Source organism: Letharia columbiana, assembly GCF_014066305.1.
Source record: "Letharia columbiana isolate WasteWater2 chromosome Unknown Sc0000023_s0, whole genome shotgun sequence".
Taxonomy (NCBI): domain Eukaryota; kingdom Fungi; phylum Ascomycota; class Lecanoromycetes; order Lecanorales; family Parmeliaceae; genus Letharia; species Letharia columbiana.
In genome coordinates, this window is record NW_023501064.1 from 389,713 (window position 1) to 416,476 (window position 26,764).

General features: G+C 50.1%; 14 protein-coding genes across 14 annotated transcripts; 7 read left to right on the forward strand and 7 right to left on the reverse strand.

The window, feature by feature from the left end:
- Positions 1-65: 65 nt before the first annotated feature.
- On the reverse strand, positions 66-1,225 carry HO173_007224 (uncharacterized protein; the record flags this gene model as incomplete). Its single annotated transcript, XM_037309128.1, has 5 exons — positions 66-81; positions 221-439; positions 494-539; positions 594-975; positions 1,040-1,225. 5 exons carry the CDS (start codon positions 1,223-1,225, stop codon positions 66-68), a joined length of 849 nt encoding a protein of 282 aa, XP_037163989.1.
- A 783-nt stretch (positions 1,226-2,008) lies between these two features.
- HO173_007225 (uncharacterized protein) lies at positions 2,009-3,076 on the reverse strand (the record flags this gene model as incomplete). Its single annotated transcript, XM_037309129.1, has 4 exons — positions 2,009-2,401; positions 2,460-2,528; positions 2,590-3,001; positions 3,060-3,076. The coding sequence occupies 4 exons, from the start codon at positions 3,074-3,076 to the stop codon at positions 2,009-2,011; spliced, it is 891 nt and encodes a 296-aa protein (XP_037163990.1).
- A 258-nt stretch (positions 3,077-3,334) lies between these two features.
- HO173_007226 (uncharacterized protein) lies at positions 3,335-3,777 on the forward strand (the record flags this gene model as incomplete). The annotated part of the gene is made up of 3 exons (XM_037309130.1): positions 3,335-3,351; positions 3,406-3,580; positions 3,643-3,777. The coding sequence occupies 3 exons, from the start codon at positions 3,335-3,337 to the stop codon at positions 3,775-3,777; spliced, it is 327 nt and encodes a 108-aa protein (XP_037163991.1).
- Positions 3,778-4,339: 562 nt separating this feature from the next.
- On the reverse strand, positions 4,340-5,713 carry HO173_007227 (uncharacterized protein; the record flags this gene model as incomplete). The annotated part of the gene is made up of 1 exon (XM_037309131.1): positions 4,340-5,713. One exon carries the CDS (start codon positions 5,711-5,713, stop codon positions 4,340-4,342), a length of 1,374 nt encoding a protein of 457 aa, XP_037163992.1.
- Positions 5,714-6,196: 483 nt separating this feature from the next.
- Positions 6,197-8,285, forward strand: HO173_007228 (uncharacterized protein; the record flags this gene model as incomplete). The annotated part of the gene is made up of 5 exons (XM_037309132.1): positions 6,197-6,449; positions 6,501-6,593; positions 6,640-6,863; positions 6,920-7,589; positions 7,654-8,285. 5 exons carry the CDS (start codon positions 6,197-6,199, stop codon positions 8,283-8,285), a joined length of 1,872 nt encoding a protein of 623 aa, XP_037163993.1.
- A 459-nt stretch (positions 8,286-8,744) lies between these two features.
- Positions 8,745-9,595, reverse strand: HO173_007229 (uncharacterized protein; the record flags this gene model as incomplete). The annotated part of the gene is made up of 6 exons (XM_037309133.1): positions 8,745-8,771; positions 8,824-8,925; positions 8,988-9,086; positions 9,138-9,173; positions 9,225-9,301; positions 9,361-9,595. 6 exons carry the CDS (start codon positions 9,593-9,595, stop codon positions 8,745-8,747), a joined length of 576 nt encoding a protein of 191 aa, XP_037163994.1.
- Positions 9,596-11,122: 1,527 nt separating this feature from the next.
- HO173_007230 (uncharacterized protein) lies at positions 11,123-11,530 on the forward strand (the record flags this gene model as incomplete). Its single annotated transcript, XM_037309134.1, has 2 exons — positions 11,123-11,374; positions 11,426-11,530. 2 exons carry the CDS (start codon positions 11,123-11,125, stop codon positions 11,528-11,530), a joined length of 357 nt encoding a protein of 118 aa, XP_037163995.1.
- Positions 11,531-13,723: 2,193 nt separating this feature from the next.
- Positions 13,724-15,751, forward strand: HO173_007231 (uncharacterized protein; the record flags this gene model as incomplete). The annotated part of the gene is made up of 1 exon (XM_037309135.1): positions 13,724-15,751. One exon carries the CDS (start codon positions 13,724-13,726, stop codon positions 15,749-15,751), a length of 2,028 nt encoding a protein of 675 aa, XP_037163996.1.
- A 447-nt stretch (positions 15,752-16,198) lies between these two features.
- HO173_007232 (uncharacterized protein) lies at positions 16,199-16,876 on the forward strand (the record flags this gene model as incomplete). Its single annotated transcript, XM_037309136.1, has 1 exon — positions 16,199-16,876. One exon carries the CDS (start codon positions 16,199-16,201, stop codon positions 16,874-16,876), a length of 678 nt encoding a protein of 225 aa, XP_037163997.1.
- A 406-nt stretch (positions 16,877-17,282) lies between these two features.
- On the forward strand, positions 17,283-18,474 carry HO173_007233 (uncharacterized protein; the record flags this gene model as incomplete). Its single annotated transcript, XM_037309137.1, has 2 exons — positions 17,283-17,490; positions 17,651-18,474. The coding sequence occupies 2 exons, from the start codon at positions 17,283-17,285 to the stop codon at positions 18,472-18,474; spliced, it is 1,032 nt and encodes a 343-aa protein (XP_037163998.1).
- Positions 18,475-18,606: 132 nt separating this feature from the next.
- Positions 18,607-20,104, reverse strand: HO173_007234 (uncharacterized protein; the record flags this gene model as incomplete). The annotated part of the gene is made up of 3 exons (XM_037309138.1): positions 18,607-18,695; positions 18,749-19,881; positions 19,935-20,104. The coding sequence occupies 3 exons, from the start codon at positions 20,102-20,104 to the stop codon at positions 18,607-18,609; spliced, it is 1,392 nt and encodes a 463-aa protein (XP_037163999.1).
- Positions 20,105-20,458: 354 nt separating this feature from the next.
- On the reverse strand, positions 20,459-21,435 carry HO173_007235 (uncharacterized protein; the record flags this gene model as incomplete). Its single annotated transcript, XM_037309139.1, has 4 exons — positions 20,459-20,521; positions 20,584-20,998; positions 21,049-21,149; positions 21,226-21,435. 4 exons carry the CDS (start codon positions 21,433-21,435, stop codon positions 20,459-20,461), a joined length of 789 nt encoding a protein of 262 aa, XP_037164000.1.
- A 950-nt stretch (positions 21,436-22,385) lies between these two features.
- Positions 22,386-23,510, reverse strand: HO173_007236 (uncharacterized protein; the record flags this gene model as incomplete). Its single annotated transcript, XM_037309140.1, has 2 exons — positions 22,386-22,884; positions 23,032-23,510. The coding sequence occupies 2 exons, from the start codon at positions 23,508-23,510 to the stop codon at positions 22,386-22,388; spliced, it is 978 nt and encodes a 325-aa protein (XP_037164001.1).
- A 1,349-nt stretch (positions 23,511-24,859) lies between these two features.
- On the forward strand, positions 24,860-26,642 carry HO173_007237 (uncharacterized protein; the record flags this gene model as incomplete). Its single annotated transcript, XM_037309141.1, has 2 exons — positions 24,860-25,004; positions 25,060-26,642. 2 exons carry the CDS (start codon positions 24,860-24,862, stop codon positions 26,640-26,642), a joined length of 1,728 nt encoding a protein of 575 aa, XP_037164002.1.
- Between the last annotated feature and the right edge of the window lie 122 nt (positions 26,643-26,764).

Below are 26,764 nucleotides of genomic sequence, written 5' to 3' on the forward strand. Positions count from 1 at the left end.
GACGCTAAACGATGTGTACGATCACTGTGATTTGGTATGAGGAGTGTTGCAAAGGGACTGGCGATCTAATGGTTTTCTTGTCTGTATATAAACTCCAAAAAATATAGGTTGAACGTTGTATCGATATCATGATCTGGTATTTGAGAATGTCCAAGTGGTGAACGGTCGCCAAACTCTCATCGACTCTACTGAGGAATAAAGGCTAGATTTAAGTACTCACAAATGACTTTTCGTCTCCTCCGCCCGCTCAAGCCATTCCCTAACCATCCCGTTGACTTCCACCGGCTTCTGCCACAAAGCCCAATGGCTAGCCTCCACCTCCTTCCTCGTCAAATCCGGAACAAATCGCTCCATACCGTCCGACAAACTCGGTGGTAACGCTGCATCGTTGGTCGCCTGGATGAACAAGACCGGTATATCGACAGTCTTCTTCTCAAGTCTGTGAACAATATAAGTACACGCGTTGGATGTCTGGGTATGTCTGAACGCTTACTGCAGCTCGTCCTGGAAATTTTGCTCTCGGTTCCTGTACCAGCACACTCCACACCTCTCAGCAACCCATCACACCTCCACACCTCAACTGGAAAACTCACGCGTCCCTCGCATCCCATGCCTCTCATACTCCGCCGCGTAGAACTCCAACAGCTCCTTCCCCACCAACGGCGTCCTATTCAACCTCGGCAAATTCTCATACAAAGGCCCCTCCGTGTGACTGAAGCCGGCCTCTCCGTCCGGTCCTTGACCCCCGTAGACGGAATTCAGAAACTGCTCGATTTGCGCCTTGGACTTGATGCGTTCTTCGACCTCGCCGCTCGCGAGATGCAGTTGATATCCCCAGTTCGGCATGCGCGTTCGCACCATGGTCTCGAGGGGCGTGTATGTCTTGCTGGGGGGCCAGTAGGGCGTGCAGACGGCGAAGAGGCGCGAGACGAGTTTGGGGTGCCAGAGTGCGGTTCGGTAGGCGATGGCTCCTCCCTTTTCATTTACAGTGAGCCAAAAGCACCTTCCGTACCAGAACGTTACAGACAGGCGGACTCACCCAATCATGCCCTCCCAGGATGATGGTCTCACAGCCCAACTGCTTAGCTAACTCCATGATGTCATCAGCAGCGCGCTTGAAGCTGTAGTAAGCCATGTCCGATGCTTGGTTGATTTGGGGGGCGTCGGTGCGGCCGAATCCCATGAGGTCGGGACAGACGACTCTGTAGCCCTGCCCTAGGAGCATAGGAATTTGGTTGCGCCAGCCGATGGAGAGGTCGGGCCACCCACTGGATTGAAATCCCGCAATCAGTATTGCCTATTCTAGGGACGCTTCGCGAGTAAGATCTCCCAGGGCATGTCTTTTGACTCAAGATGTCGTCCAAACGAGGAAACATGAACTCCGAAATCACTTACTGAACCTTTCCACGCAGTCAGTCGGCTGTTCCAGGGAATGGCAGAGTAACAAAATTTAATTATACCAAGAAGATGGTCGCTTTATATCCCGCTGAGGGGACGCCGAGGAGGTAGTCTGCAGACGTTGGGTCAATTGGATAAATCAGCGTATGTAGTTCTCGAGCTGACATACGGTAGTTGCTGCCATTGAGTTGAGCGTAGCAATGGCTTACTCTGGGGTCGTTGATTGGGTCAATAGAATCCATGGTAGTTTTGGTTTCAAATGAGAACAGTGAAATGCCCGTGCAATGATGGGTCCGGGTAACACTCGAGAGATGCTTTTGGTCGAAGACAAGAACAGAGGAACCCCGCCCCACCTCAGAAAACAACCGAGGCAAAGGATTCGGAGCGATCAAAGTTCCTCTTTTTTTGAATTATGAAAACCCATTGGCATTGAAATCTTCGAGCGTGAGATCATCCGTAGTTATATCATACGTATCAACACAAGCAAGGTTGCCCCTCCGCCCCCCCTCCCCCATAGTAGCCTTTTACCTTTCATCTCCCTATGCACAAGTGTTCCTTAATTCCATGTCTTCAATCTATACAGGCCGCGTGGAAGTTGCTAGGAAAATAATCAGTAGATCACTGTATCTTCCTCTCCTTCAAGCACCTCTTCCCCGTTATCTCCAAGATCCTTTACGGCCTCAGATGGCTCAGCAGGCGTTTCTTTCTCTCCAGACTCCATTGAAGCAACAGTATCGTTCATATTAGTATCTTCAGATATTTGGGGACTGGAATGCTGTTCTCCGTTAGTAGCAGCACCCACCGTGTCCACCGCCCGAGCATCCTCTTCTTTGGTTTCAAAAGGACCTGCGCCGTCATTGGTTGATGGCGGGGCTTCGTCGCTCGTGACTGCGTTATCGATGTCCCACTGCTTAGCCTCTCTTTCGATGAACTCTTCCGCTTCTTCGACCTGGGCTTTGATCTTCTCTTCGTCGCCTGGCGACAGCTCCCACGGCTTGTAGTACTATGAATATGAAGGATTAGAGCAGAACTCATTATCATCTTTGACTTGTAAAACTTACAAGCATAGGCTCAGCTCTTGTACGTAGGAAGTGTGCTCGGGCCAGCATATTTGAATGCCGTATTTGCATCTGTTAGCTCGCCAGCATACCGTTAGAAAAGAAATTCCCCATACTATTGCGCGAAACTTACAGATTGTTTGTCAAACTTCTTCTGCTCTCCCCGGCGCACCACCAAGAGAGCCTCCAGCTTCTGCTTCTTCTTCTCGTCCTGTTCTTCCGCCTGTAGCTTTAGCTTGGCCTGCTGCTTCTTCTCAATGTCCGTGCGGCGCTTTTGTGCTGTGGATGATGAGCTCTGGGATAACGTGCCGAGCAGAGCGCCAAACAGTCTTTGCCCGCGTTTGCGTTCCTCCATCTGTCCGCTCCTTCGTCGTTCTGATTGCGGGTTCGTCATGGTGTCTGGTCTGCTTCCATTCGTGTCATAATGGCCGAGTCGGGGCCTTTTTGAGTGGTCATCTGAGAACGAGGATTGTCTTCGTTTGAGAGCTGCTGGTGGGGAGGGGGTTTGCTCGGACTCTGGTAGAATGACCGCCGAAGCAACAGCTCTGTAAGTAGACGTGATTAGTACGACTTTCGTCGAGTAAAAATCCAACATGAGCTTACAGTGGTGCTTCCGCCATGATAGAGGAGCGTTGGAAAATTTGCGTTGAGTTGTGTGATGTAGTAGCAAATGGAATTAAATCAACGAGCCTCGAAGCACTTGAAATTCAGAGCTCCATAGAATAGGGCTGATCGTCTCGGATATATTTCCGAACATATTTTCCGACTAGAGAGCTAGAACATGGCTGACAAATCTGCACTTAACGCCTTTCCATCCTTCTTTCCTTTCCACACATCCCCAACCACCTCACAGCGAGAACTCCTCGAGTTCCGCCAAGATGTCTCGCCATCATCCGTAAGTCTTGCTCGTCCGCTTCTGTCATACTTCAAATGTTGACAGCCAGCACAGCGATCTAGTAATGTGCCGCAAGCAACCCGGCATAGCAATCGGTCGTCTCTGCGATAAATGTGACGGCAAATGCCCCGTTTGCGATAGCTACGTTCGCCCTACAACACTCGTCCGTATCTGCGACGAATGCTCCTTTGGCAATTACCAGAATAAGTGCGTGGTATGCGGCGGAGAGGTAAGCCTCCTATTTCCGTATCTTGCTTGGAGGGACAGAGGCTAATGGAGATGTGGGAACAGGGCATCTCTGACGCATTCTACTGCTTCGAATGTACCAGACTGGAGAAAGACAGGGATGGGTGTCCGAAGATTATCAACCTGGGCAGCTCAAGGACCGATCTGTTCTACCAGAAAAAGAACTTTAGGAACCATTGATAGGGTCATGTTGCTAAACCACCATCGGAGCCAGATTTGAAGCGGAGAGAGGAGTGATGGACAACATGGATTCGAGCTCTGTCCCTGGCTCTGGACCACGAAGGATGGAAAGGGTAGAAATCTGCATCATATCATTGTCATTGCTTCCGCCTTCTAGGCCTTGGATGACGATCGGATTCCTGCGCTTAGCGAAGGTGGAAAAGGATGGAGTTTTGCTTCCGTGCAACGGACGACGGTGTCCCTACGGGAACCCTCTGTCGCCGCATTTCGAAGGCGATCTTGTCCAACAGCTCAGGAAGTCAGAGACCGATAGTTGTGTCTGTTCAGGCGATGGATATGGAACTTTGTGCTAGAAGTCGACATTACTCTCAAAGAGAACTCATGGTTAGGGTTGACCAAGGTGGAGGAGGTAGAAGGAACAATTAGATCACTCATGGTGAATTAAGCTCCATATTTCAACAAAGCTGCGGATATCTTGCATGCTCTGAACTGACTTCCGAAAGCCAAAATACACAATAAAGGGTCTATGCCATCATACATCTGTAACCACGTTCGACCACATCTAAAGATAGCTAACTTTTACTCCCATTCCTACTGTCCTCTTGACCTTGTCCCATCCCGCACCTGTCAGTCTACCGAGCCTATTTTTGACATCGCGCCGGCTGAATGCCACTATCAAGCCTATCAGGAAGAGCACGAATCGAAGCAGAGACATTGGATTCTGAGACATTTGTTCTGGCATGTTCTTGATCAGCTGCTGGAGAGCAGATAAGACTGCAGCGCTGCGCTTGTAGATACTGCTATTCTTGGTTGGCTTTCCGGTCGATTTTATTGGTGGTGAGCGGGAAGTTGTGGGTTGTACAGCTTTGGCGGGCTTTGAGTCAGCTTTTGGAGGTACTGGCTGGAATCTAGGAGCATCTGGTGGAGCGCGAGGTTTGTCAATGCCGTAATCCTGCTCGCCATCTGACCTGTGATGAGTTACTGATGGTTCCTGCCGTAGTGTCTCCATACTATCCGGCCTCGTCTCCTCGACCGGCAAGGGTTCTTGCTCGGTCAGCTCGTCTTGTTGGGGCAAAGCGTCTTCGAAGTGATCTTGACCCTTGTTATCCTCGTCCTCAAGGGTTCGCAGTGTTTGTAAGAATTCTTCGCGAACTTCCTCGTCTAGGACCTCACTCATGTTGATGAAGTCGCGGGCGTAGTTCCACTCTCCTGTGCGAGGCAGCACGTGAAGGGTGAAGAGTTCTATGATCCTTACTCGAGCAATCAGATCTCGCGTAGTATCCGTTCCACCGCTTTGAGAGATATGACCATCATGCGGAGCATAGGAGGGATTCAAAGCTTTGAATCGATCCGTCAAGTCAAGGCTCGGGTGGCTCGATGCGGAAAGGTATGACTCGAGGTGTCGTTGATTGCCCGCCTGTATGGTAGATTGGGCTAGTAGAAGCGATGCTAGATTGAAGACCACGTCTGCATCGACATTTCCCTCCATACCACCATAACCTATGTCAACAACCTCATCCCATATTGTCCCCTCTTGAGCCTTGGCGACAAGGTTCCTCCATTCCCTGCCTCCAAATTCTGTCTTCCCATTGTCCGGGCCTAACTCGGCAACAGCGTTGAGCAAGCTAAGATAGAAACTCCACACCTTGATCCTCAATCTTGGGCTTGCTCTAGCGATTGGGGCGACATTAGCAGTCGCTTCGTCGTTGGGTGCAACATCCTGGGGGTGGGGAACAGTGATCAGTGGCTCAATGATTGACAGAGCTTCAGCAAATCTGCGAGTTACGAAAAGAGCCTCGGCCTGTTTATACACCTTTGATATCTCTGATTTGGCTTTGCGTGGTGAGGATATTGAGCCGACTGAAGAGCCAAGGAGTCGGGATGTCGCTAGCGCTTCCCCTGTAGTGTCTATGAGCGCTGTAGATGACCCATTCATTCTATTGCGTGGTGGCCTGGGTCACTGGAAAAGGTCGATGCCCGCAAAGGACTGGGCAGTCAAAAAGGCCGCCAACAGAGTATAAGGAGGCTGGGTGTAAGAAAGACAGGGATTTTTAGCGGACGGTTGTGGCGCCGATCTGATTAGATTAGATCTCTCCTACTCGAACTTACATGTAATCGACCCCATAAACTTAGTGTTCTATTTCTTCCGTGACACAAAATCAAGCATTACTCATACAGATCACCTGTGTTGGAATATTGAAGTCACTTTGACGCTTTGGTATCGGTGAAGTTTTCGGGAAAATGCAGTGGTGGGAGTCCAACGTGTCTGCACATGAAACGAGGAGCGCTCTTTCTAAAACAATCAACACAAACACTGTCTGGATGCGCGCATCAATGTTGTTTTGCTAAGTCGCATTGATTTATCACCACCTCACATTTTCTTTTGTATTGCAACTACGGCTCTGATATCACAGAAAGTATGGACGTCACTGGCCATACTTTCCAGAGCCAGCTCTTCTCTATCCTGGGAGCTATCTCACGTTCCCATTTCGTTTCCTTTGATCTCGAATTGTCAGGCATACCCAGCAAACAATTCAAGTCTAAGCCTACAGGGCAGAGTGAAGATGGAAAGCAAACGCTTCAGCAAAGATACAAAGAGATTAAGGCCGCCGCTGAGCGGTACCATGTCCTGCAATTGGGCTTGACGTGCGTGGAAGAGGATAGAGATCGAGGTACGCTTAAGAGCGCAATGTGGAATGTTGATAGGGCCTAATCGACTCTAGGGGTCTATGTTGCGCGTCCATACAACTTCTATTTAAATCCCGTGCCGGACAAGAAGTTAAATGTTGAGCGGGATTTTTCATATCAGAGTGGTGGTAGGACATCCCACAGCGTCGAAAGACGGTTGGCTGACGAGCCCAGCTGTGGAGTTCCTTCTTGGGCATGGATTTCGCATGGAGGCTCCGTTTCTGGAAGGCGTACCGTATTTCTCGAGAGAAGAAGAGGCAGCGTCGAGAGCCGCTGAGGTTGCGAAGCGGGACAGGAATAGTTTTGCGGACATTTTCATCCGGGATGAAGACACCGAGTCGCTGGAATTCATTCAGAGGGTGAGGCAAGAGGTCACGGACTGGCGGAATCGCAGTACAGTAAGGTCTCTGCTCCAATCATAATTCCAAGAGTTCTTCACTTACGTACCTCCTAGCCTGAGCCTTCTTACCTGAACATCGCCCCAATCAATTCGGCCGCGGTAGCCTACAACGGCAGGGGCCTCAATGGATACCAAAAACGCCTAGTCCACCAGCTCGTCCGCGCCGAATTCCCAGATGTCGTTTCCCTCTCGAAGCAAGACTTCGTACAGTTGGTTCCTTTCGACCAAAAGCGTGAAGATGCTCAGCTACAGCGAAAGATTGCGTGGTTCGAAAATAACCTAGTACGCCAGGTAGGGATGAGGTGGCTTGCGGAGGCTATGTGCCCAGATGTCGACCAGGTCCTCCCCAAAGAATGTGTGCCGCCGTTTGCCTCTAGCAATCTCGCAGTGTTAGCAACCTCGACGTATCCGCCCATGGATATGACGGATGAGGAACGAGGAGCTCATATCCTTCGATTTGCCGAGCTTTGTAAGACACTCAAGGACAAGCGGACCGTTCTCGTTGGACACAACCTGTTCTTGGACTTGATATACTTTTACACTTTCTTTTTCGGTCCACTACCTGATCGAGTGGAGGGTTTCCAAAAGACTATCGCACAACTATTCCCACTCGTGTTCGACACCAAATACCTTGCGGACAAGATCAACGACAATTCTCCTCTCTACAAGTCGTCTCTTCAGGAAATAGACCAGGAGCTTTCCAAGCTTCCCGTTCCGATCATAGGTATGAACTTTAAACGCGTCCTTGAGGGCCCTCTTAAACTAGATATACTGACTGTTGGATACAGAAACGCCACTCGGGCACAGCAAATATCTCTCGGACTCCCCGTTCCACGAAGCAGGCTTTGATAGCTTCACAACAGCTAAAGTGCTCATCCGCCTTTCTGCCAGAATCGAAGGAGAGGCGAAAGGAGACGAGTCACCATCATCAGAGGAGGAGATATACTACTCAGCATCAGAAGATGGCAACCTCCCTTCCGATCTAAATGACTTGCTAACCCGGAAATCGATCTCGGACGAAGATGCCTTGAAGCGGCGAAAGCAGATTGCTCGGGTGTTTCAGAAACGCGCCGCGATAAAGACTCCAGCAGAAACGCAGGCCGCGATAGAAACTCCATCAGAAACGCAAGACGCATTGGATAGGCAAGCTGCGCTCTTCAGAGACTTAGGCCTTGACGATCAGGAGTCCCGGTCAGGAACCCAAACGAACAATCGTCCACTGATGTCGAATAATCCATACGCACTCCTTGAGGATTTAAGTCTCAACAGCGATGTAGAGCCCAATTCTGCGCACGTGGTTGCAGCTTCCATCCCTGTGGTGCACACCATGATGCCTGCTGGAGGCAGTTCTTTCTGGATTCGGTATGGCAATAAACTACGCGTCAATGGTACGGTGGAGGAGGTCTGCGTCATCAAGTGAATGGATGAATTCGAGAGTAGGCCCTAGTGGTTTGGTTTGAGAAGACGAATCTCCCTTACCCTGGCAGCTATCAGGTGTCGTTCGGCACAAAAATTATCTGTTAATAGAATAGAACTATGTTGCGACCCACACACAGTCAGTATTCCTAGCCCTTATCTCTCGCGCGAAACACCCACCTAGGAATGTCTCCATGCAATTCTATGTATGTGCTTCGTACCTCGAGCAGCCTTCCTAGGCTGTCAATAGAATTCTCCTTAGTTGGCCTTCATATCTGAATTAGAAGTGGTTCCTTCCCTCTACCAAGCTCTGCTTCACTCGGATCCAAATATCCAATGGCGGATTTTTCGGCATTTCTCTGCCTCTCAAGATCTTGGTGAGGCTTCCTTGACCCTCAATGGACAGATGACACATCTGCAGACTAGATTCCCTCGTGCTGCATGTCTATGTCCCAAAATGATGCTACGTCGTTGTAAAAAGAGTATCCTCCTATCGGCCAGTCAGCTGCAGAGTCCACTCCAATTTCCCTTCGTCGAATTACTTCTCTGAGATACTCCCCAACATCCGCCTGCCTAAAACACACAATGCCTGTTGGCTCAAGCCTTCTTGCCTCAGCTGTCGATCTTGCTGTGACACCGAAACCCTATGCGTCCATAAGCTACGTTCCTCTATCACCACCTCGGGATGGCACGACAATTCACTCACTAGAGGCGTATCATCCATTCCTAACACTACAACTCCTTGATGCTCCGGGCAATCCTCGCTCCACCTTCCCACGTGGGCTTTCACGATGTTTCCTCCGTACTATATTTCGAATTAGTAGAAGTTAATAAAATGACTTGTCTTTATAATTACAAGGAATGGCATCACGCCGTTCTGTTTCACCCATAGCTGAGATAATTGTTAGCCAAAATGAGTTTGCCAAGGGGTGACCGAGCCAACCTTGTAGCGAGCATGCGGTGCTATAACATTCAAAGATGTAATATGGAGCCGAAACTTTCCAGTCTTAGTGAACTTGCCTACCCCGAAATGATTAGAACGATTTGCACCGATATAGCTGATCCTCTACTCTACATACCTAAGCAGGTTCCGACCGAAAGCAAATTCTCACGCGCGACACACGTAGAAAGATTTGCTAGATACTCCGAGCAGTAGTAGACTCGGTCCTGATTTCCAAGTCTGAAGATCATGCGTGTCTGGTCTGTGGAGGGGTTCGAATCTGCTGGGGCGATGAGATTCTTGATGGAGGGGCCCATGTAATTCGCCAGTTTCGAGAAGAGGGTTTGAGTCTCGGTTTCTGTGAGAGCACGCATCGTGATGTTGGCTGGGAATCTGAGAGGCTTTTGAAGGTACGTCTAGAATCCGGATGGAAGACAGGTTGTTTTTTGCAGGCACCAAAAAAAGGTAGAATGGGAATGGTTTTCCTCGTGCAGGAGAAAATGTCGGCACCGTAGTGCGGGCGAGGCGCGCCTCCTTATGAGTTGCAAAACCAACGAGATTGCTTGGCAAAATTGATTACGCGCCATCTCTATTTTTTTGGTAGCCAGCCCCACCAAAATTTAATGAGAACCTACTCAAATCACTGCAATCATTAACTATCACCCCCCAATCTATGTTGGCGTGGATAGCTTCAACAATGCGAGGATTGACGTGAACGCTGACGTTATCTAGGACGATAATACTACGCTCGGCGAGGTACTCGTTACACAGCGGTAGTAATTGGTCTATCAACTAGACGAGGAGGTCTTCTTTGAAGTAATAGCTCTTCTTGATCTCGGTATAGGGGAGGTAGCCTTCAGTGGTGTAGGCCGGAAGAATGCTATATGTATGTATCACCTCTTCTCATATCACTACGGTATCGAGCTGGGTCACCAATAGGAGTATATGCCATGGACCGCCACATCGTTTGTAGCTTGAACAGGGTCTCATCGATAAACACCAGCTGTTCGGCCTTCACCTGACTTGCAAATGCCTGCCATGCAACGCGGAGTTCCTCACTTTGTGGGCCTATTCGTTGACTCTTCTGGTACTCAAGTACGGCCTTCAGAGCAGCCGGTGAGAGGCTACGAGGTCGCCCAGGTATATATAGATTACGAGGAATTACTATATCGCCGTAAATCTCAATATTACGCTCCCACCGATACCCCGTTACGCGACTCGAATGGGCGTCTTTAGCTACTGCATTAGGTCGCCAATAAGACTTAAGGAGTAGTCTGGCTCGCTGGCGAATGTGTATTTCTTTGGGTGGTATCGCGTATCAGCGGAGGGGGGGAGGGAGGAAGGGTAGCTATGAACACCTAGGTCAGTCAAAAACACTAAAAAAAGAGTGTATACTCACTAGCCTGTGCCTCAAAATTATTCGATTAAGAAGTAAGACGAACTAAGAGATAAAGACTGATATAATTATTAAGAAGTACGATCTTTATAAATTTTGGTGGGGCTGACTACCAAAAAAATAGAGATGGCGCGTAATCAATTTTGCTAAGCAATCTCGTTGGTTTTGCAACTCATAACTGCCGCTTTAGCGCAATGTATAAGATTACTTGTACCTTAGGCTTTTGGAGAGTAGCCACTGCAATGTGAACTTTCTGACTACTGCGACGTTGGCTTTCGGAGCAGAATAGAGAAGACTTAAAAAAAGAACTCACTGCGAATATGTTAGCGAGTATATGTGCATGCGTGAAATAATTTAACGTGTGCGTGTGTGTGTGTGTGTGTGCATCATGTCTCCACCACCTGCCAATGCCCGCTTGCGCAAGCGGGAAAGAGACTCTGATATATCGTCTACTGAACTTGAGCCAGCAACTCCTTAAGTAACAGGCCTGGAAGCTGCACTCAAAATGCCGCCCACCGCGGACGACTGTGAGCCGCAGAAATTCGCGGACCTCAAGCTCGACCACAGGACGATGCAAGCCATCACTGACATGGGCTTTCGGGAGAAGACTTTGACACAGGTTCAGAGAGCTGCTATACCACCTTTGCTTGCCGGTCGTGGCGTCCTTGAGGCTGCAAAAACAGGCTCAGGGAAAACGCTAGCTTTCCTCCCCCCAGCTGTTGAACTGCTGTCTTCTCTGAATCCAAGCCGCGGAATGGTAATCTCAAAAAGCCAGCAACTCGAATCCACGACAAGCTAATCTGCCCAGATACTGCTGTCGTTGTCGTTTCGCCTACACGTGAGCTTGCACTGCAGATCTTTGGTGTCGCCCACCCACTTCTTGCACATCATTCTCAGACTGGGGGCACCATAACGGCAGGTGCAAATAGAAAGTCGAGACTGAGAAGCTTTCCAAGGGTATGTACGATCGTGGAAGGACACGCCTTCCTTCGGTTCGGAGTCCACCGGAAGAAACGCTGATTCTCAAGAGCATTTATAGGCATCAATCTCGTTATTGCTACGCCGGGTCGTCTCCTCGATCATTCTCTGTCCAGCCATTTGCGAGAAGTGGCTGGAAAGCCGAGGGATTTTTTGGAACATCCCTTTTTCCATGTTCCAAGATTTATTGTCTGAGGCAACTTCGAGATCATATCAATCTCCTCCGCAGTGAACACCCTATCTCTCTTGAAAATTCCCTTTTGGTGCCTCATCTTGAGAAGCTTCGACTTGATCGAACAAACTGTTCGCCCCTTTGCGACAGTGGCTGCAAAATCGATGAGTCCTTTCGAATTTCTTTTTGCCATGATTTTAGAGGCAGTTGCAAGACCATTTCAATTTCATCTGCAACCCAGAATGTTCCATTCCATATTGCCCCGGCTACCCCTTTCTTGCGTCTCACGACCCCCGGGTTTGCCCTGATTCCTTCCAGTGTTCGACCCTCTGCGAGAAGCGGTTGTAAGATTGGGGATTTCATGTTATATATCTTACTCCACTTTTCAGGCAATAAAGAGAGTTTCTGGAGCTCTTCGGAATACCATTTGAGCCCGGGGCTTTCTCTGCAATATGTACGAGACCTCTTGATCATGGTCTTGAGCGTTTCCTTGGGAGACGTCTTACCTGCTGCCATAGACGCTGGACACATAGCGTCCGTGCTGAGGAGTTCGACGACGTGGGTACTGTGGTTCTTGTCGAGACTAGGCCTCTCCAGAGATATCCTTTCGAGACTTGTGTCGATGCCTACCATCGACGCCGAAAACAGAGTTTGCATGGCTGGGGATCGAAGGACGCTGAAGCTATGAGTACTGTCGGGCCCATGCGTCTCCAGCGGGAGTGCGAGAGTCTCCCAAATACCTTTTTTGTAGGAGAGTCGTCCTTCCTCGGTTGAAGATTCTGGACATTTAACGAGGTGAGTAAACATCGACCAGGGGTACAGGATCGATGGCATCGTCAAGTTGCTTGCACACTATGTCATAGATAGATGGCCAAACGTGTAAATGTCATTTGCCATTGGGCAACTGCAGCTTATAACAACCATTCTCATCGAGTTCCCCAGTCACAAGCTTCCTAGCTGTCCAAAAGGAACAAATAACTCGCAGCATTGTCGCCTTGACTCTAGATCCGTGAGCAAGCAAAAGTGATAGCTGTGACAAAAAGTAGTAGTCTGACAATAGTAGAGACATTTCTTAATTACCTGTGATCTGCTCCCACTTGTCTTCTCGGAGTAGGAGATATGTGTTCGATTGCCACGCGTTTGAAACACAGTTTGGGCTGATAATGGCCGCACGTGCTCGCATTTTTGCCCAATCAATGTTACATTGTCAGGGTAATGATACAAGCCGTTCTCTGGGCCTGTCATGAACTCATTCTCCATCAGCTCGAGTTTGAGCGCACATATGAGTGGCTGCATCGTTTTCCCCTCATCTCTGAATAAGTGATAACTCCAAGACGGGTGCGGTACCCGTAATAAAAAATGCTCAATGTTCGAATAATTTCGTTCGTAGCAGTTGAGCTCTACAAAGATGCGTGCACTGCGGCGGCATTGATGCAAGAAGTGCCTCTAGGATGTGGTAAAGACCTTCGCACTCTTCAAGCGACTAAGCCTTCTTGAGTATGAATTGCTTCAGTGGATTAGCTACGAAGTACTGCCTTGAAGCTACTAACCCAATCACCCAGCTCGCGCGACAATACTTTTGAGTACAGTACTCGATTTCACCTACTCGTAGATGATCTACTGGGATATGCAATGTCCGATAAGTCCGGCCCCCCCAAAATGTCTGCATCTCACCAAAATTGTACCATAAACCGATTATTAGATAACTTTATCACTACGACACATGTTTCAAGATTCTGTTGATTTGGGAATCGCATTCTACGCTCCATAATTCGTTTCTTCAATTATTTCATCAAAATGTTGTGGAACGAAAGACTGCATATCCCAGTGGACACTGGATACAAGTAAGGCGGCGGTTCGGCCCTCACCCGACGCCCAATCGAGGGTGAGACCGGCGCGAAACCTCGTCTCGAAACAGATTCCAAAATTTCTATTTTGTTATTCCACCTCACAAAAATGACGGTAGGACCAGCTGTGAAGCGGAAGAAACTGTCACCTCCCGACTTTTCAGACCCAGACTCATCGACCTCTACGTTGGTCGGTCAGTCTACTACGCAGGACGATTTCTTCAATAGGGCAGCAGGATGGAACTTAGAGCAGGATTATGAGCAGAGACCTCGAAAGCAAAAGAAAAAAGAGAAAGAGAACACGAGGCTTCCGATCAAGACCGTGGAGGGAAGAGTTGAACAATTGCAAGTTCCAGAGGTCACACAAGAGGATGATGATAGCTGGCTCGCCTCTGAAGAGGAGAGCATGGAAGATTCAGGGCCTATCCAAGAGGACACCAAAATTCCTATCCGCCAACAGATACTAGAGGCAAAAGAAGAGCTAGCCCGGTTGGCTGGCCTCGTTAATGAGGACCCCGAGGAGCATGCTGGCGCATTTCGCGCATTGGGTCAAATCGCAACTTCCTCAAACCCTACAATCAAGAAGCTAGGCTTAGCTACACAACTAGCTACCTATAAAGATGTCATCCCAGGATACCGAATACGCCCAATCGCTGAAATGGACCAGACGGAGAAGGTCTCCAAGGATGTCAGGCGTCTTCGAGCATTCGAGCAATCGCTTGTCAGCTCCTACCAAGCATACATCAAGGACCTGGCAACCTGTGCAAAGGCTCGACAAGGGGGAGTATCCGAAGCAACGTCGAGCGTGAAACAGGTCGCGATAGCTTGTGCTTGTGCTCTGCTCATTGCTGTACCCCATTTCAATTTTCGAGGGGAGCTCCTGAAGATTCTGGTTGGCAAATTGAGCACTAACAGGATCGATGCGGACTTTATCAGATGTCGTGGAACACTAGAAACCTTATTCCGCAAGGACGAAGATGGCACATCATCTCTAGATGCTGTTGGGCTGATCACAAGGATGATGAAAGCGCGAAACTACCAAATTGATGAAAGTGTTCTGAATACTTTTCTTCATCTTCGGCTTCTAAGCGAATTCTCGTCCAAGGCCTCGCAGAACCGAGTCGATAAAGCGTCTACAGACAATGATGACGGAGCCAAGAAGCCCAAATTCAAGAAAGAGTTCCGCACCAAAAAGCAACGCAAGATTATGAAAGAGAGAAAGGTAGTCGAAAAGGAGTTTAAAGAGGCAGATGCTACCGTCAGCCATGAGCAGAGAGATCGTATGCAAGCCGAGACGCTCAAACTCGTCTTCGTAACATATCTCCGAATTTTGAAGGCCAGAGTTCCTCATTTGATGGGTGCCGTACTCGAAGGTCTTGCCAAGTACGCCCACATCATCAACCAGGACTTTTTCGGAGATCTCCTCGAAATTCTTAAAGATCTCACAAATTCTAAAGCTCTGCTAGAAGCTGATGAAGAGGAGCAAGAGGAAGAGGACGAGTCATCCAAGAGCACTCGAGACTCTCTAAGAGAATCCCTCCTCTACATTACCACCGCCTTCGTTCTTCTAGAGGGCCAAGATGTTGCACGCTCCACTCCATCGCTCAACCTCGATCTCACAGATTTTACAGCCCATCTTTACAAATCCTTACATTCTTTCTGCCTAAACCCAGATCTCGAGCTCTCCCACAAGTCACTGCGTCTCCCAGATCCACATGCTTCGTCATCGGCTTCGCCTACAACTACCGCACCAAGAGTAAATCTGCAAACCACGACGGTGCTCATGTTACGTGCGCTGACCTCAATCCTGACCCCTCGCTCTGTTCCTCCAGTCCGTCTGGGTGCTTTTACGAAACAGCTCTTCACTTCTACCCTGCAGCTCCCTGAAAAATCTACCTTGGCAATGGTCAGTCTATTAAACAACCTGACGAAGATCCATGGACGTAAGATTGCAGCGCTGTGGAATACAGAGGAGAGAAAAGGAGACGGTGTCTTTGATGCGATGAGAGTAGATCTGGAGGGCAGCAATCCATTTGCCAGCACGATCTGGGATGGCGAGCTGCTGAAGTTGCATTATGCGCCTGCGGTTCGGGAAGGGATACAGGGTATTGAAAGGATCATTGGGGATGTAAAGTGAGGTTGCTGGCCTCACATAATGAATAGCAAGAAGTCCTCGAGATTTTCAACTGCTAGCCCCTGTCTTTCGACCTTTCTTGCTACGCGCATCCCACCCAGCCCGTCGCTTCTGCACAATGTTCGTCAAGCGCTTTCCTGCAATTTTCCTGTGTGAATTCTCCAGTGTTTCGCGGCTACGCGAGCCATTCCTCTTTCCGAGAATATCGCCTCTTTCCAGTTCAAAGAGCGAATAGCACTAAGCGCACAGATCGAGCTTTCCCCCCTGTTTTCTGGCGATGGTTCCGCGGTGTCGTTCATTCTATGGCTCGATGCATCTTCTCGACTTCTTATGTTCAAGGCTTACTCGTCGATGCTCACTCTAGTCGCGCATCTCATCTGTTCTAATTAACTTAAATCTCAGTGTTGTGACAAGACCTTGGCCCATTTTTTCGACTATTCTGAAAGTGAAATGCAAGTCTTCGCTCCCTTCTTCCTTACCCTCTTCTTCCACCTCATCCACGGTCAATCCACTTTATCAGCAACGGCCTACGTCGGCCTCGTCCCTGACTACCCCAACTACGAGGCCGGTCCCTCTGACGTCTACACTGCAATCGACAACGCGACGGCCACCGCTGCGGTAAGTGACCCTTGCGGGCCCCTCACTCAACCGTCACCCAATCCGGCCGGCAATACCTGCAACGTCTCTATCATAGAGTCGGACGGGCCCGCCCCTTATGGTGTTCAATGCCTCACCGACTACACCGATACCCATCTCACTTTCGACGCCTGCTCCAACCAAACCATACCCGCCATCTGTGACAAGCTCGTCGACCCAGATGTGCGGAACGGCACGTGGATCTGGGCGTCCGCTGCTGCGCCCAACACGTGCCACATGGGCTTCTACCTGCCGGCCTACGACGGCAGCGCGCAGAAGCCGGATATGAATAAGTGCGTGCAGGAAATCTTCAGGCCAATGCTAGGCTATTGCAATCCGGCCACGGGCTATGAGGTGTCCGAGGGCATGTACAATTTAGGGATGGTGAACGTGAAGACTACGCCAGATGCGACTCAGGATGGACAGGCGGTGGATGTTGGATATCCGAGTTATATCATGGCTACGAGCCAATTGACGGCCAAGGCAGGGTGATCGAGGAATCGATGTGAAGAAGAATCAGACAAAGAACAAGGCTATCGAACAGTACTGGGTGGAGTCGAGCGGCGGTGCCTGTTTCATCGGATCCAGCAAGGTATGTGTGTAGCGGGTCTCGACGTTGATAGCCAGCACTTCCATATGATACGTCTCTACCTCTACTCCCTCAGTCTGCAGGGCGCTTAGAATAGTCCTTCTCAAACGCGCTTTCCGCCGTTATACGGGACAATTCCACAGGGGAACCAGTCCGTCGGTTTCGCAGTTCTGTTCAGACCCAATCCAGGTCCACGGAAATCCCTCCAATCCTATAGCGACATGCGAGACCTAGATGCGCCCCCATTTTCCATCATGACTCTCCTGCATGCAGAGTTATCAGCGAACTGATGCAGTATTCACCTGTGTCATGCACGTTCCCTTCCTTGGCCGTTGCCTATGGCAGGCCCTATCGATCTCGTATCTCCTCGCAACGTACGCCAAAGGAGTCCACGCATATCCCCAAACCAACCTCAAGAGCCCCAACAGCAATACCTCCCTCGCCCTCTCCTCCCCCAACCTCCTCCCCTCCCGCTTCTCCTCCCTCAGCCTAACCTACGGCGAGCTTTCCCCCGACCGTACGTATACCCCCGAGCCATCGTTCACAATCCGTCCCAAAACCCGAGATCGCAAGATATGATCCGGGAGCGAAATGCCCCCTCGCACTCCTGCACCCGTGTCTCCCGACCCTGGCTTCTTGCCTCGGAGCAAAAGCGCTGACCCCGGAGATCCGCGTAGGCTTCACCCCCGCGGACATCGCCCTCGCCTTCGTGGCCGCCCTGGCCCAACAAGCCCTCGAACCCTTCGACGCCCGCCTTTCCTACTTCGAATACGTCGACGCCGAAACCCCGGTCCGGATCGTTCTGCGATCGGCCCCGCATGCGCCGACCACGTTGACGGTGAGGAGCAATGTCATGTGGGCGCTGAAACAGCTGCCGATCAACCTCTTCCATGATCCCAGTATATGGGGGTTGGACTTCAAAGTGCGGTTGCTGGGGGAGGATTTGTACCTGGGGAGCCTGAGTAATAGGAACAGACCTGGCGGCGTGCTGGAGGCTGGGGGTGAGCAGGGGGGTGGGAACGGCAGCTTGGACGGCTGGGAAGAGAAGCCGAAACGTGCGCTGTCGATCACTCAACCGTCAGACACCACAGCCCGGAACCTTACAATCCCCGGCTCAACCCCAACCGACATCCAATACGACCTCCGCTTCCAGCTCACCGGCCTCCCGCTCCCCGACATCGGCATCTTTTCCGCAATCCTGGAGTTCCTCCTCGGTCTCGGCGCCCGAGACCCATACCAGGCAGTCGACTCCGCCAAGTTGGCCCTCGATACTTTACCCGTATGGATATATATCAGTTACAATGCCCAGCCGAGCTCCACGCAAAGACTGCAGGTGTATCGGGTGGTGGCGATTCTGCAGGCCATTGCGAGATATTGTGTAGGGCAGAGGATTTACCAGGAGTTGATTTTCAATCTGCTGGTTGATGATCTGTTGCTTGCCAGTGGGTGTGTAGTTAGGGGGGTGGGGGAAAGGGAGTGGTGTAGAGGGTTAGGAGGGTAGGGAGATGGGGGTTGGTTGGGGAGTGGTGGGACTTGATCTTAGCCAGAAAATTTCCGTGACAGCGTAGATTGAGAAATGAGATATGCCGAACAATACATCTAGGTGTCTTCACAAAGAGGGTAATTGTTCGCTCTAGCTGTTGATGATCTTCTTCATCTCGTCAATGTCTTTCGGTGCTGTCGTTAGATTCTCGTAACCATCCTTCGTTATCAATATGTCATCTGCACAAAAAGCAATCAGCAAATGGACGTCCAAATATTTGAGCAAGACTTGCCTTCGATTCTTACACCACCTACATCCCAGTACCTTTCCAGCACCTTCTCATCAATGAATTCTTTGTGCTTCTCGTCTTTAAGAAATGGCTCGATGATGAAGCGACAGAAGTACACTCCTGGCTCCACCGTAATGACGCTTCCCTCGGGCAACGTCCCCCTCACCCTCAAGTACTGGAACATCTTGTCTTTGTCCTCGTAGTCTGGATGACCTCCCGTATCGTGGGTATCCATACCCAAATAATGACCAAGTCCGTGCGGGAAGAAAGCGACGCTTGTCCTGGAGTCAAAGATATCTTTCTTGTCCCCCTTCAAAAGCCCCAGATCCAACAGTCCCTCGATCGCCACCTCATGCGCCTTGACATGCACATCCTCCCACGTCACCGCTGCCTTCAACATTCCCAAACACTCCTCCTGCATCTTTTGCACGATTCGATAAATTCCCTCACTCTCTTCGTTAAACGTCCCGTTCAACGGCATCGTCCTCGTGACATCGGCACAATAGCAATCATACTCCGCAGCTGCATCAACCAACAGATTCCATCTTCCCTGTAAATGCTGATTGTTGGCGACGTAATGCAATGTAGCGGCGTTATGTCCTGACCCGAATATGCCGTGGTAAGCTTGTTCTGTGCATCCAAGCGCTATCCGTCGCTCTGTGAAGACGGCTTCCAGCTCTTGTTCGTTACGTTTATGCTTCAGGTTCTTGAGCACGGCGATGTGAGCCGCGGTGGTGACCTCGTTGGCTTTCTGTAACATTGCAACTTCATATACATCTTTCGTAACTCGGCACTCGTCAACGGCAGTGTGTAAGGCGTCAAGGTTGTAGGGCATGAAATATGACTGCTCGTATTGGTCACATGGGAGGTGAGATTTGGTTGCGAATGTTAGGGGTGCGGATGATCCGGGTTTTCGAGTGGGTGCGAGGTGGTCGTAGAGTTCGGATGAAGGGCGAACTTGATCGACGTCATATTTGTGTAGAGCTTGGTCTGGGGACAAGGGCAAGCCAGACCAAATGACGGAGGAGGGATCAAGTGGGGGGATGAAGAGGGTGAGAGTGGAGGTGGGGATGTCGTAGACGAGATGGCAGTCAGGCAGATTGCAGCCAGAGAGATAAAAGAAATGACGACGCTGTCTGAGTTGTGTAAGTCAGCCGGTACTTGAGCTCTTGCCATGAGATACTCAGACCTGAAAGGTTGGGGCTCGTCGTTGTCTTCTATCATGCGAGTCTTTTGCCCCTGAATATATATCCTCGCTGGGCTGTCATCTTTGACCGTCTCTTTGAGGTATGCCGCAACTTTGGCGCAGTGGGCTTTGGCAGGGTATTTGCCCTTTAAGATTGAAGTGTGGTGTTTCATGGTGGTAGTGGAGTGAAATGAAGAAAGTTTGAGCAGACTGTGGGGTTTAGATATCTTTGGCGGTGGCAAATGAGATGTCCAAATGTTGATGAGGTAGTGGTGTCGTCTGCTGTAATGGGGTATGACTTTGGTCACGAAGGATATCATTCTTTAAAAGCAAAATCGTAAATTAGATATTTATTGTATGTCCATAGACGAGGTCCAGAAGAGGTCTAATAGCGCCTGGAAATGCCCACATCAACGCCAGATCATGCAATAGTCACAAAGTCCCGTATAATATACGTCTATAAACATGCATCGTACGCTGGCTAAAACGCAGCACATAAATCAGCCGACAGCGAAAAGCTATCTCTCTCAATCCCTCCAACGAGCCAAATATTTCTGCATATCATTCATCGGTCCAGGTGCCGCAGCAGCCTAAGTAGTTCGTTAGCAGGATACCTTTGCAGAACCAGACCCATATCGGAGCAGTTGCTTACCGTGTTCGCGTGGCTTGAAGTGCTATATGTTGCACTGACGGTCTGGGTAGTAATCGCCTTTGGCGTCGGTAGCCAGGTCTTGGCGATACTCACAGAACTCGTTGGGTACTGGGGACTAGCATTCTTCGCGGTGATCTTCGTGCCAGGCTTGCCTTGCATAGGGGCGTATCGGATGGGTCCACTTTGTAGAGTATATGGTACGGTAGCGCCAGCAGCTACAGGGCCTCCGGCACCTGCAGCATTGGCACCCGCAGCAGCAAAGTTGTTCTCCGTTGCCGGCCCATCGGTTCCTGAAAGTCCTGAGAGACCAGTGGTGACTGTGGCAGGAAAGGTTCCGGTCATTCCACTCAAAGAAAACCGATTAGAGTAATTAGTGACCGTTCCGCCAGTGCCGGCAGAAATCATCTTCAGAAAGCTGATGGATGATGTTAGCATAGCTTTTCGGCGGCAGAGATATCATCTTACTATGCGTTTTTTACACTTGCTCCGATGCTGGCGGGCACTGTTCCTGACGATGCACTTCCAGAACTGAATACTCCATTGGCCACGAGTGAAGTCAACTGAATCTATTACCCCGACTCCGTATCAGCAAAAGCACTATAAGCTTATTTGTATCTTTGCTCAGGAGCATCTAATACACACAAAGCTGCCCGCGTCATTGCCTCCTGCGCAGAGGAACAATTGGAATGATTGAAGTTCGCTTATCGGCGGTGAAGTCCCGGAATCTTTCCATGCAACCTGCAGCAATTGACCTCCCACTGCTGTAGCACCTGCGGAAGGAGACGTAAATTCAACGTCAGCGAAGGCATAAGGGGCCACGGCGACTAGGAGAAGGAGGAGTCGGAAGAGCATCGTTGATGAGAGATACGGGGAAACGAGTGTGTCTTAGGCGACGGTGTACCCGAGTGTCTACTAGATTGCGAACACGAGCAGGCGTTAGGATCGTGAGGATCGCTGTGGGCGCTGATGTTGATTACATGAATTGTTTGCTTGTAGTTTTAGACCGGTGGAACCTCGAAGTCAGCCAAGATTATGTTAGCGTTTTGGGCTTAGCGGTCCCGCGTTACCAATTAATCATTGCCCAGTTTGTCTTAAGCCTTCGCCACAGGTCCTGCTTTGTTTTCTACAGCAAATGGTGAACTACGAATGTCTGTACGATGGCCCGACGCTTTTGATGCTTCATACATTTTCATAGGGACAACTAAATGAAATCAACTCAATTTGTGACGCCCTATCAGACTCCCGTCATTATAGCTTCACTTAAAAGGCCCACTCTACATGTATCGCTGGATTCATCCTTTCGAGCCAGGCTCCCAGTACATTTGGAACCCCTGTTAGAAAAGCCATTCCCCGTGGTTGTGACCCTGGACCTGGTGATTCCGGGGATTAGAGAGCAAAGGTGTCGAGATACTCGTATAAGAGACGAACCTGAGGCCACAACTAATGCATTTCCTATGATGATGTTCCTTGAGCGGATGCCAGGCGAGTTGTCAGATACTCTGCTGTTCTGTCCATATCACCGCTGTGTCGCAGTGGAGCCCTCGCAGTTCCGGGTCCAGGTGGCGTGTCACATTGAGACCGATTGACCAACTGTTGATCCAGAACCTCTGAGGGCAGCTGCGGGGTCCGGAACTCTCTAAAATGGACAACGAGATACATTGAACTTGGGTCAGACTTTCGTTATATGTCCTCGAGGTTTGGAGGTTGTGGAGGTCCATAGCTGCCATCCCACTTGAGAATTGACTCCAAAGGCGTATGACTATCGGATGTTTTGCTAGGCCAGCAATTAAACATCTTTCTCACTATGCGGCAGCAGGAGTTTCCGCCGTAACTGTCGGTGGCTTGGACTGCTCGGCGACCAAGTCACGCGTAGGCAGTTGTGGCCGAAGGTCTTCTTGCGGTCTGTACAGACTTTCCCTATGCCTGATTGATTTAGCATGTTCCAGCAAGCCTTCTCTATCAACTCTCAGCTCAAAGTTGGTAACGAAGCAGAAGCTGACTTCCAATCTTCCCAACTCTGTCTCGCCGACACCTCCAACTTTTGCAAATCGTCGATGTGGGTAGCTGAAATCTTCCAATGCTTTCATTGCCACTCGAAGGCCGGCTAACACCAGGCGATGAACATTACGAGAAGTTACAGGAATGATTCTCTCCACCACTGCTAGTTTGAAGATGTAGAGACTTGTAGCAAGATAGACGGCTGTTGACATTGGACAATAGCGATGCAATCGCAAGAGGTATTCTTCTAGACTGATCGGGGGTGGTTTCTTCGAATAGAACTTTCTTATGATAGCGCCATGCCTTGATGATTTCGGAGTCAGCATCACTCTTTTGGGAGGCTTCCTGAGTCTCGAGATATGTCTTAGGAGCAGAGAACTCTTTGGACAAGTCGGACGACTCATAAGCCAGCATGAATGGGGAAGCACTGCCTCGGAAAGTATAACGCACTGGATATTTAGGGGCTCCATGTTTGACCCAATGACGTGCAGAGGCTCTGAGGGGCCAGCCTCAGGGCTACCAATTGGAGTTTTGGCCCTTGCGGGCACGCCGTCAACGTCTCCCGTATTCTCTGCGCCCCCGCTTTGTCGACGCCTGTGTTCCTTTGTATGGCGAGCAACGCTCTCTTTTTCAGCTTGTATCAACCCAAGATTTGGAGTGCTTGGCGGGCTGATTGGAGGGGTTGGTGGGACGTCGCCGGTAATATGGACCAAAGTCTCGACTGTGCTACAGAGCATCCTCAAAGCTGCCACGGGACTCAAGGTGAAAAGGTCGATGTCATCCGCATTTGGCAAGGTGCCTGAGTCCGTGAGGGATGATTCGGTGCCAGGAACAATGCCTCGATCTGCAGAGGGACTCGGCGGTCGTGGAAGCTGAGGAAGGGAGGTTGCTAGGTCCGGTGCAGCATGGCTCTCATTGATAGTCTCCATATCTCTAGCCAATGCTTAGTCGAGTGCTGCCTGGAATAAGAAAACACTCAATGGCCTGATGGGAAATTACTCCAGGGAAACTTCCAGCTTGTATAGGAGACAGCAGATGCGAATGCGAGCGTCACCTGGCACATATCTTGATCTTTGATAGCAGCCTTTACGGCCCATGAAGTAATGTCAGCCTCGCCAAGGCCGCGCATATATGCAAAGTCTACAATGTACAGAGGTACACTGACCGTAGATGGGCCTAGTCGCTACCGGACAGAACCATTCCCTAGCTTCTATTGATAAGTGACATGACTTTCAGATTTTGTAAGCGTTCATGTTGCGAATTTGACCCGGTTAGGGGACGTCAAGAGAAGTGAAATGCGGGGGCAGTAGAAGAGGTCTGGCCTTGTCTTAAGGCCTTTGAATCGGCCAAATCTCGCAGACAGATGTCCGCAGCTAAAGTAGATGCACATCCGATTTTAGTGACATGCATGACGATGATTAGACTCGATAATGCCTACCTGAGCCTGTATTTGTGAACGACGAGCACGCTGCCGGCGCTTGTGGTTCACCGTAGTATCAGGGAAGGGCGTTTTGAGTTTCACTTTCATCTTTCATCCACAACCCCTCCTACATCCACCCTTTCAAACTTACAATCTCACGGTTGCTTTGACTCTTAATACTCCAGATTCAATTTTGCTCAACACATTAGTTTTCAGTACCATCATCTCAAAACTCGACTGACCACGAGTGCTCCCTCTTTCAATAATCTCCCACGTTACGCCTTTACACCTCAAGGAAGGTTTTGCTCATTTGAATGACCAAATATCAGGACTTTCCAAAGACGATCCCAATCGTGTTACACAGCCACGGTTGTCTGTAGAAGTGGTCTGCTCATTGGTGCCTCCGCACGGCCGTGGGCGGCAATCCGAAGGCCGAAGACTTGGACTCTTACATAGTCGAGCACAGAGACCAAGCCAAGTCCAGCGTCATAAGCGGCTTCATCTTCGAGTTGGAGGTACATTATTCCTACAATGCTCGAACACCTCGACTGACATTGAAGCAGGTGGTGGACGGCCTCTCGCCGGAGGCGCAAAAGGGAGGGAGGTGGAGACTGGAGACTGGAGACTGGCGCGGTTGCACGTATAAAACATTTACACCAACGACCGTGCTTAACTGCCTTGGAAAATAAAACCAACTAGGACATCTACACAGCTACGAGCTCGAAATTGCATAGATGACACAGATAAACGCCCTCAACATTGATAGGCTTGTCCAAGCCCCTACGTTGAAGGTTGCTGGGGATGGATCCGCAGTTCGGACTAGCTTCTAAAAACGACCTTTGGCGTTTGCAAAACGAGATGAAGAATGTGTACGCGACACAGGCAGAGCATGCTGACCGACTATTGCGTCTCGAGCAACGTTCGGACAGCGATCCTCGTCTGAAGTCCGTGTGGGGTGGTCAATCGCCTTATCCTAGCGTCTTGAATGGGACTCCTCAGCAAGGTATGTCACGTTTTCCACATCATTGCAAAGGCGTTGCTAAGATTTTTGACTCCAGATCACGGTTACAATCCTGCTGCGGAAGCGTTCAAAAATTTTGATCAAGACCAGCCTAGTAGTATGCTCGGAAGCTTACATTTAGACACGGAGGACGAACCGAGGAGGGGCGCTGCTTCTAGAGCGAACAGTGTGCGCTTCGATGAGAGCGCTCTTCACGGTCATTTCGGTCAAGGCTCTCGGTGTTCCTCGGACTTCCTCCCTATGCGAACCGGTAGTGCGTTTGGCAGTCATCCGATGACCGAACGCTCTTCGTCACACAAGTCTGACGGCAGGCAAAGCTCTACACATTCAGCTCGAGCAAGCAGTTTTGGTTTTGAGACCCGTCCATTGTCCGCCACTGTGGCTCCCTTCGTTCCTTTGGCCCCACCTCCTGGTCTCTTCCTTTTGGGACATGTCCCTTCAATAATTCGCTGCTGGCTGGATACAAACTTCTCCAACGAGTCTTTGCTTTACGCTTCCGTTTGCACGGGCTCCTACAAGTCTATTCTGGACGTCGATTTGATAAACCGTCTAGGATACCAAGATCAAATCACAGTTGACCGTGAAGGACAAAAAATGATCAAGCTTCCAGTGTACCTTCCTGAAGCTACCATACAGCAGTCGTCATCACGCTCGAGTAGTCCTGCGCCATCGCTACCTACTCTTACGACCTCATTCGTGGTTCAAGACTTACAGTGTAAGACAGAAGCGATTCAGATCTTCCTCGGCAGCGACTTGCTTCGTACTCGCAACGGTGACGTTCACTTTTCTCTTGACCGTTTAACGTTATTTGACGATGACCGCAATAAGCTTTCTGTGCCTTTGGTCCGGCCAGAGAACGCAACTTTGTTCCAGAGTCTTCAGACAACCATCGCATCAGACACTTCGTTGAGGTCCCCTTCTGCAAACGTCTCTGGCCCGGCGAGCGAGATCTTTCAAGCCAATGGCGAGGCGAAAGAGGCGCATGTAGAGCTGTCAACTGGAAAACCTGATGACCAACCGAAGGAGACGAAGACACAAACCTCGACTAACGCTATGCCTCCACCTGCGGCTCCGTCGCCCTCAGTGATAGGAGAAGGCAGGAAAACGATAGCAGATCGTGGCAATAGCGAGTCAACATCTTCGGTTTTGGTAAACAATGACCTCAAGGACTCGGAGAGCATGACCAATGGCACCACGCCTGATACTCCGACAAAATCCGAAAGTAGCAATATATGGGGCTCCTGGCGACGAGACTCTACCCAAGGTACCCGAGTAGACCCGTTAGCCGCCGGCTCATCATCGAATACTGGCTATCAGCGAGCGGGGCGGGCTAGGGGCATGAAGGTACTCAGACCAGCAAGACTGAACACGTCTCGTGCGACTTCTGTACAACAGCAGCCGCTAGGATTTGACGCCGCACCCTCACGTTTTGGTGACTCTGGTAAGCCCGAAAACAACGAGAATCAAAGTCCTGCCACGGATCAGAGGTCGTTCTCAGGAGATGCCAAAGCCCCCTTTCAGTCTCTGACAAACAAGCCCAGGTCGTCGAATCCAGTTGGCGGAGCTTCTGCGTTCGGCTGGCTGAATCCGAGCCAGCAGAAACAGGGGCCTTCCGAGTGAGAGTTCTATTCATTCTAGGGTCCAGTCTGTGCAGGAGCTATCAACACGTCTTGCAGCTGTCACCGGCTTGTGCAATATTATGTACAATAGAAATTCAGGCATAATATGCTAAGCAAGCTCCT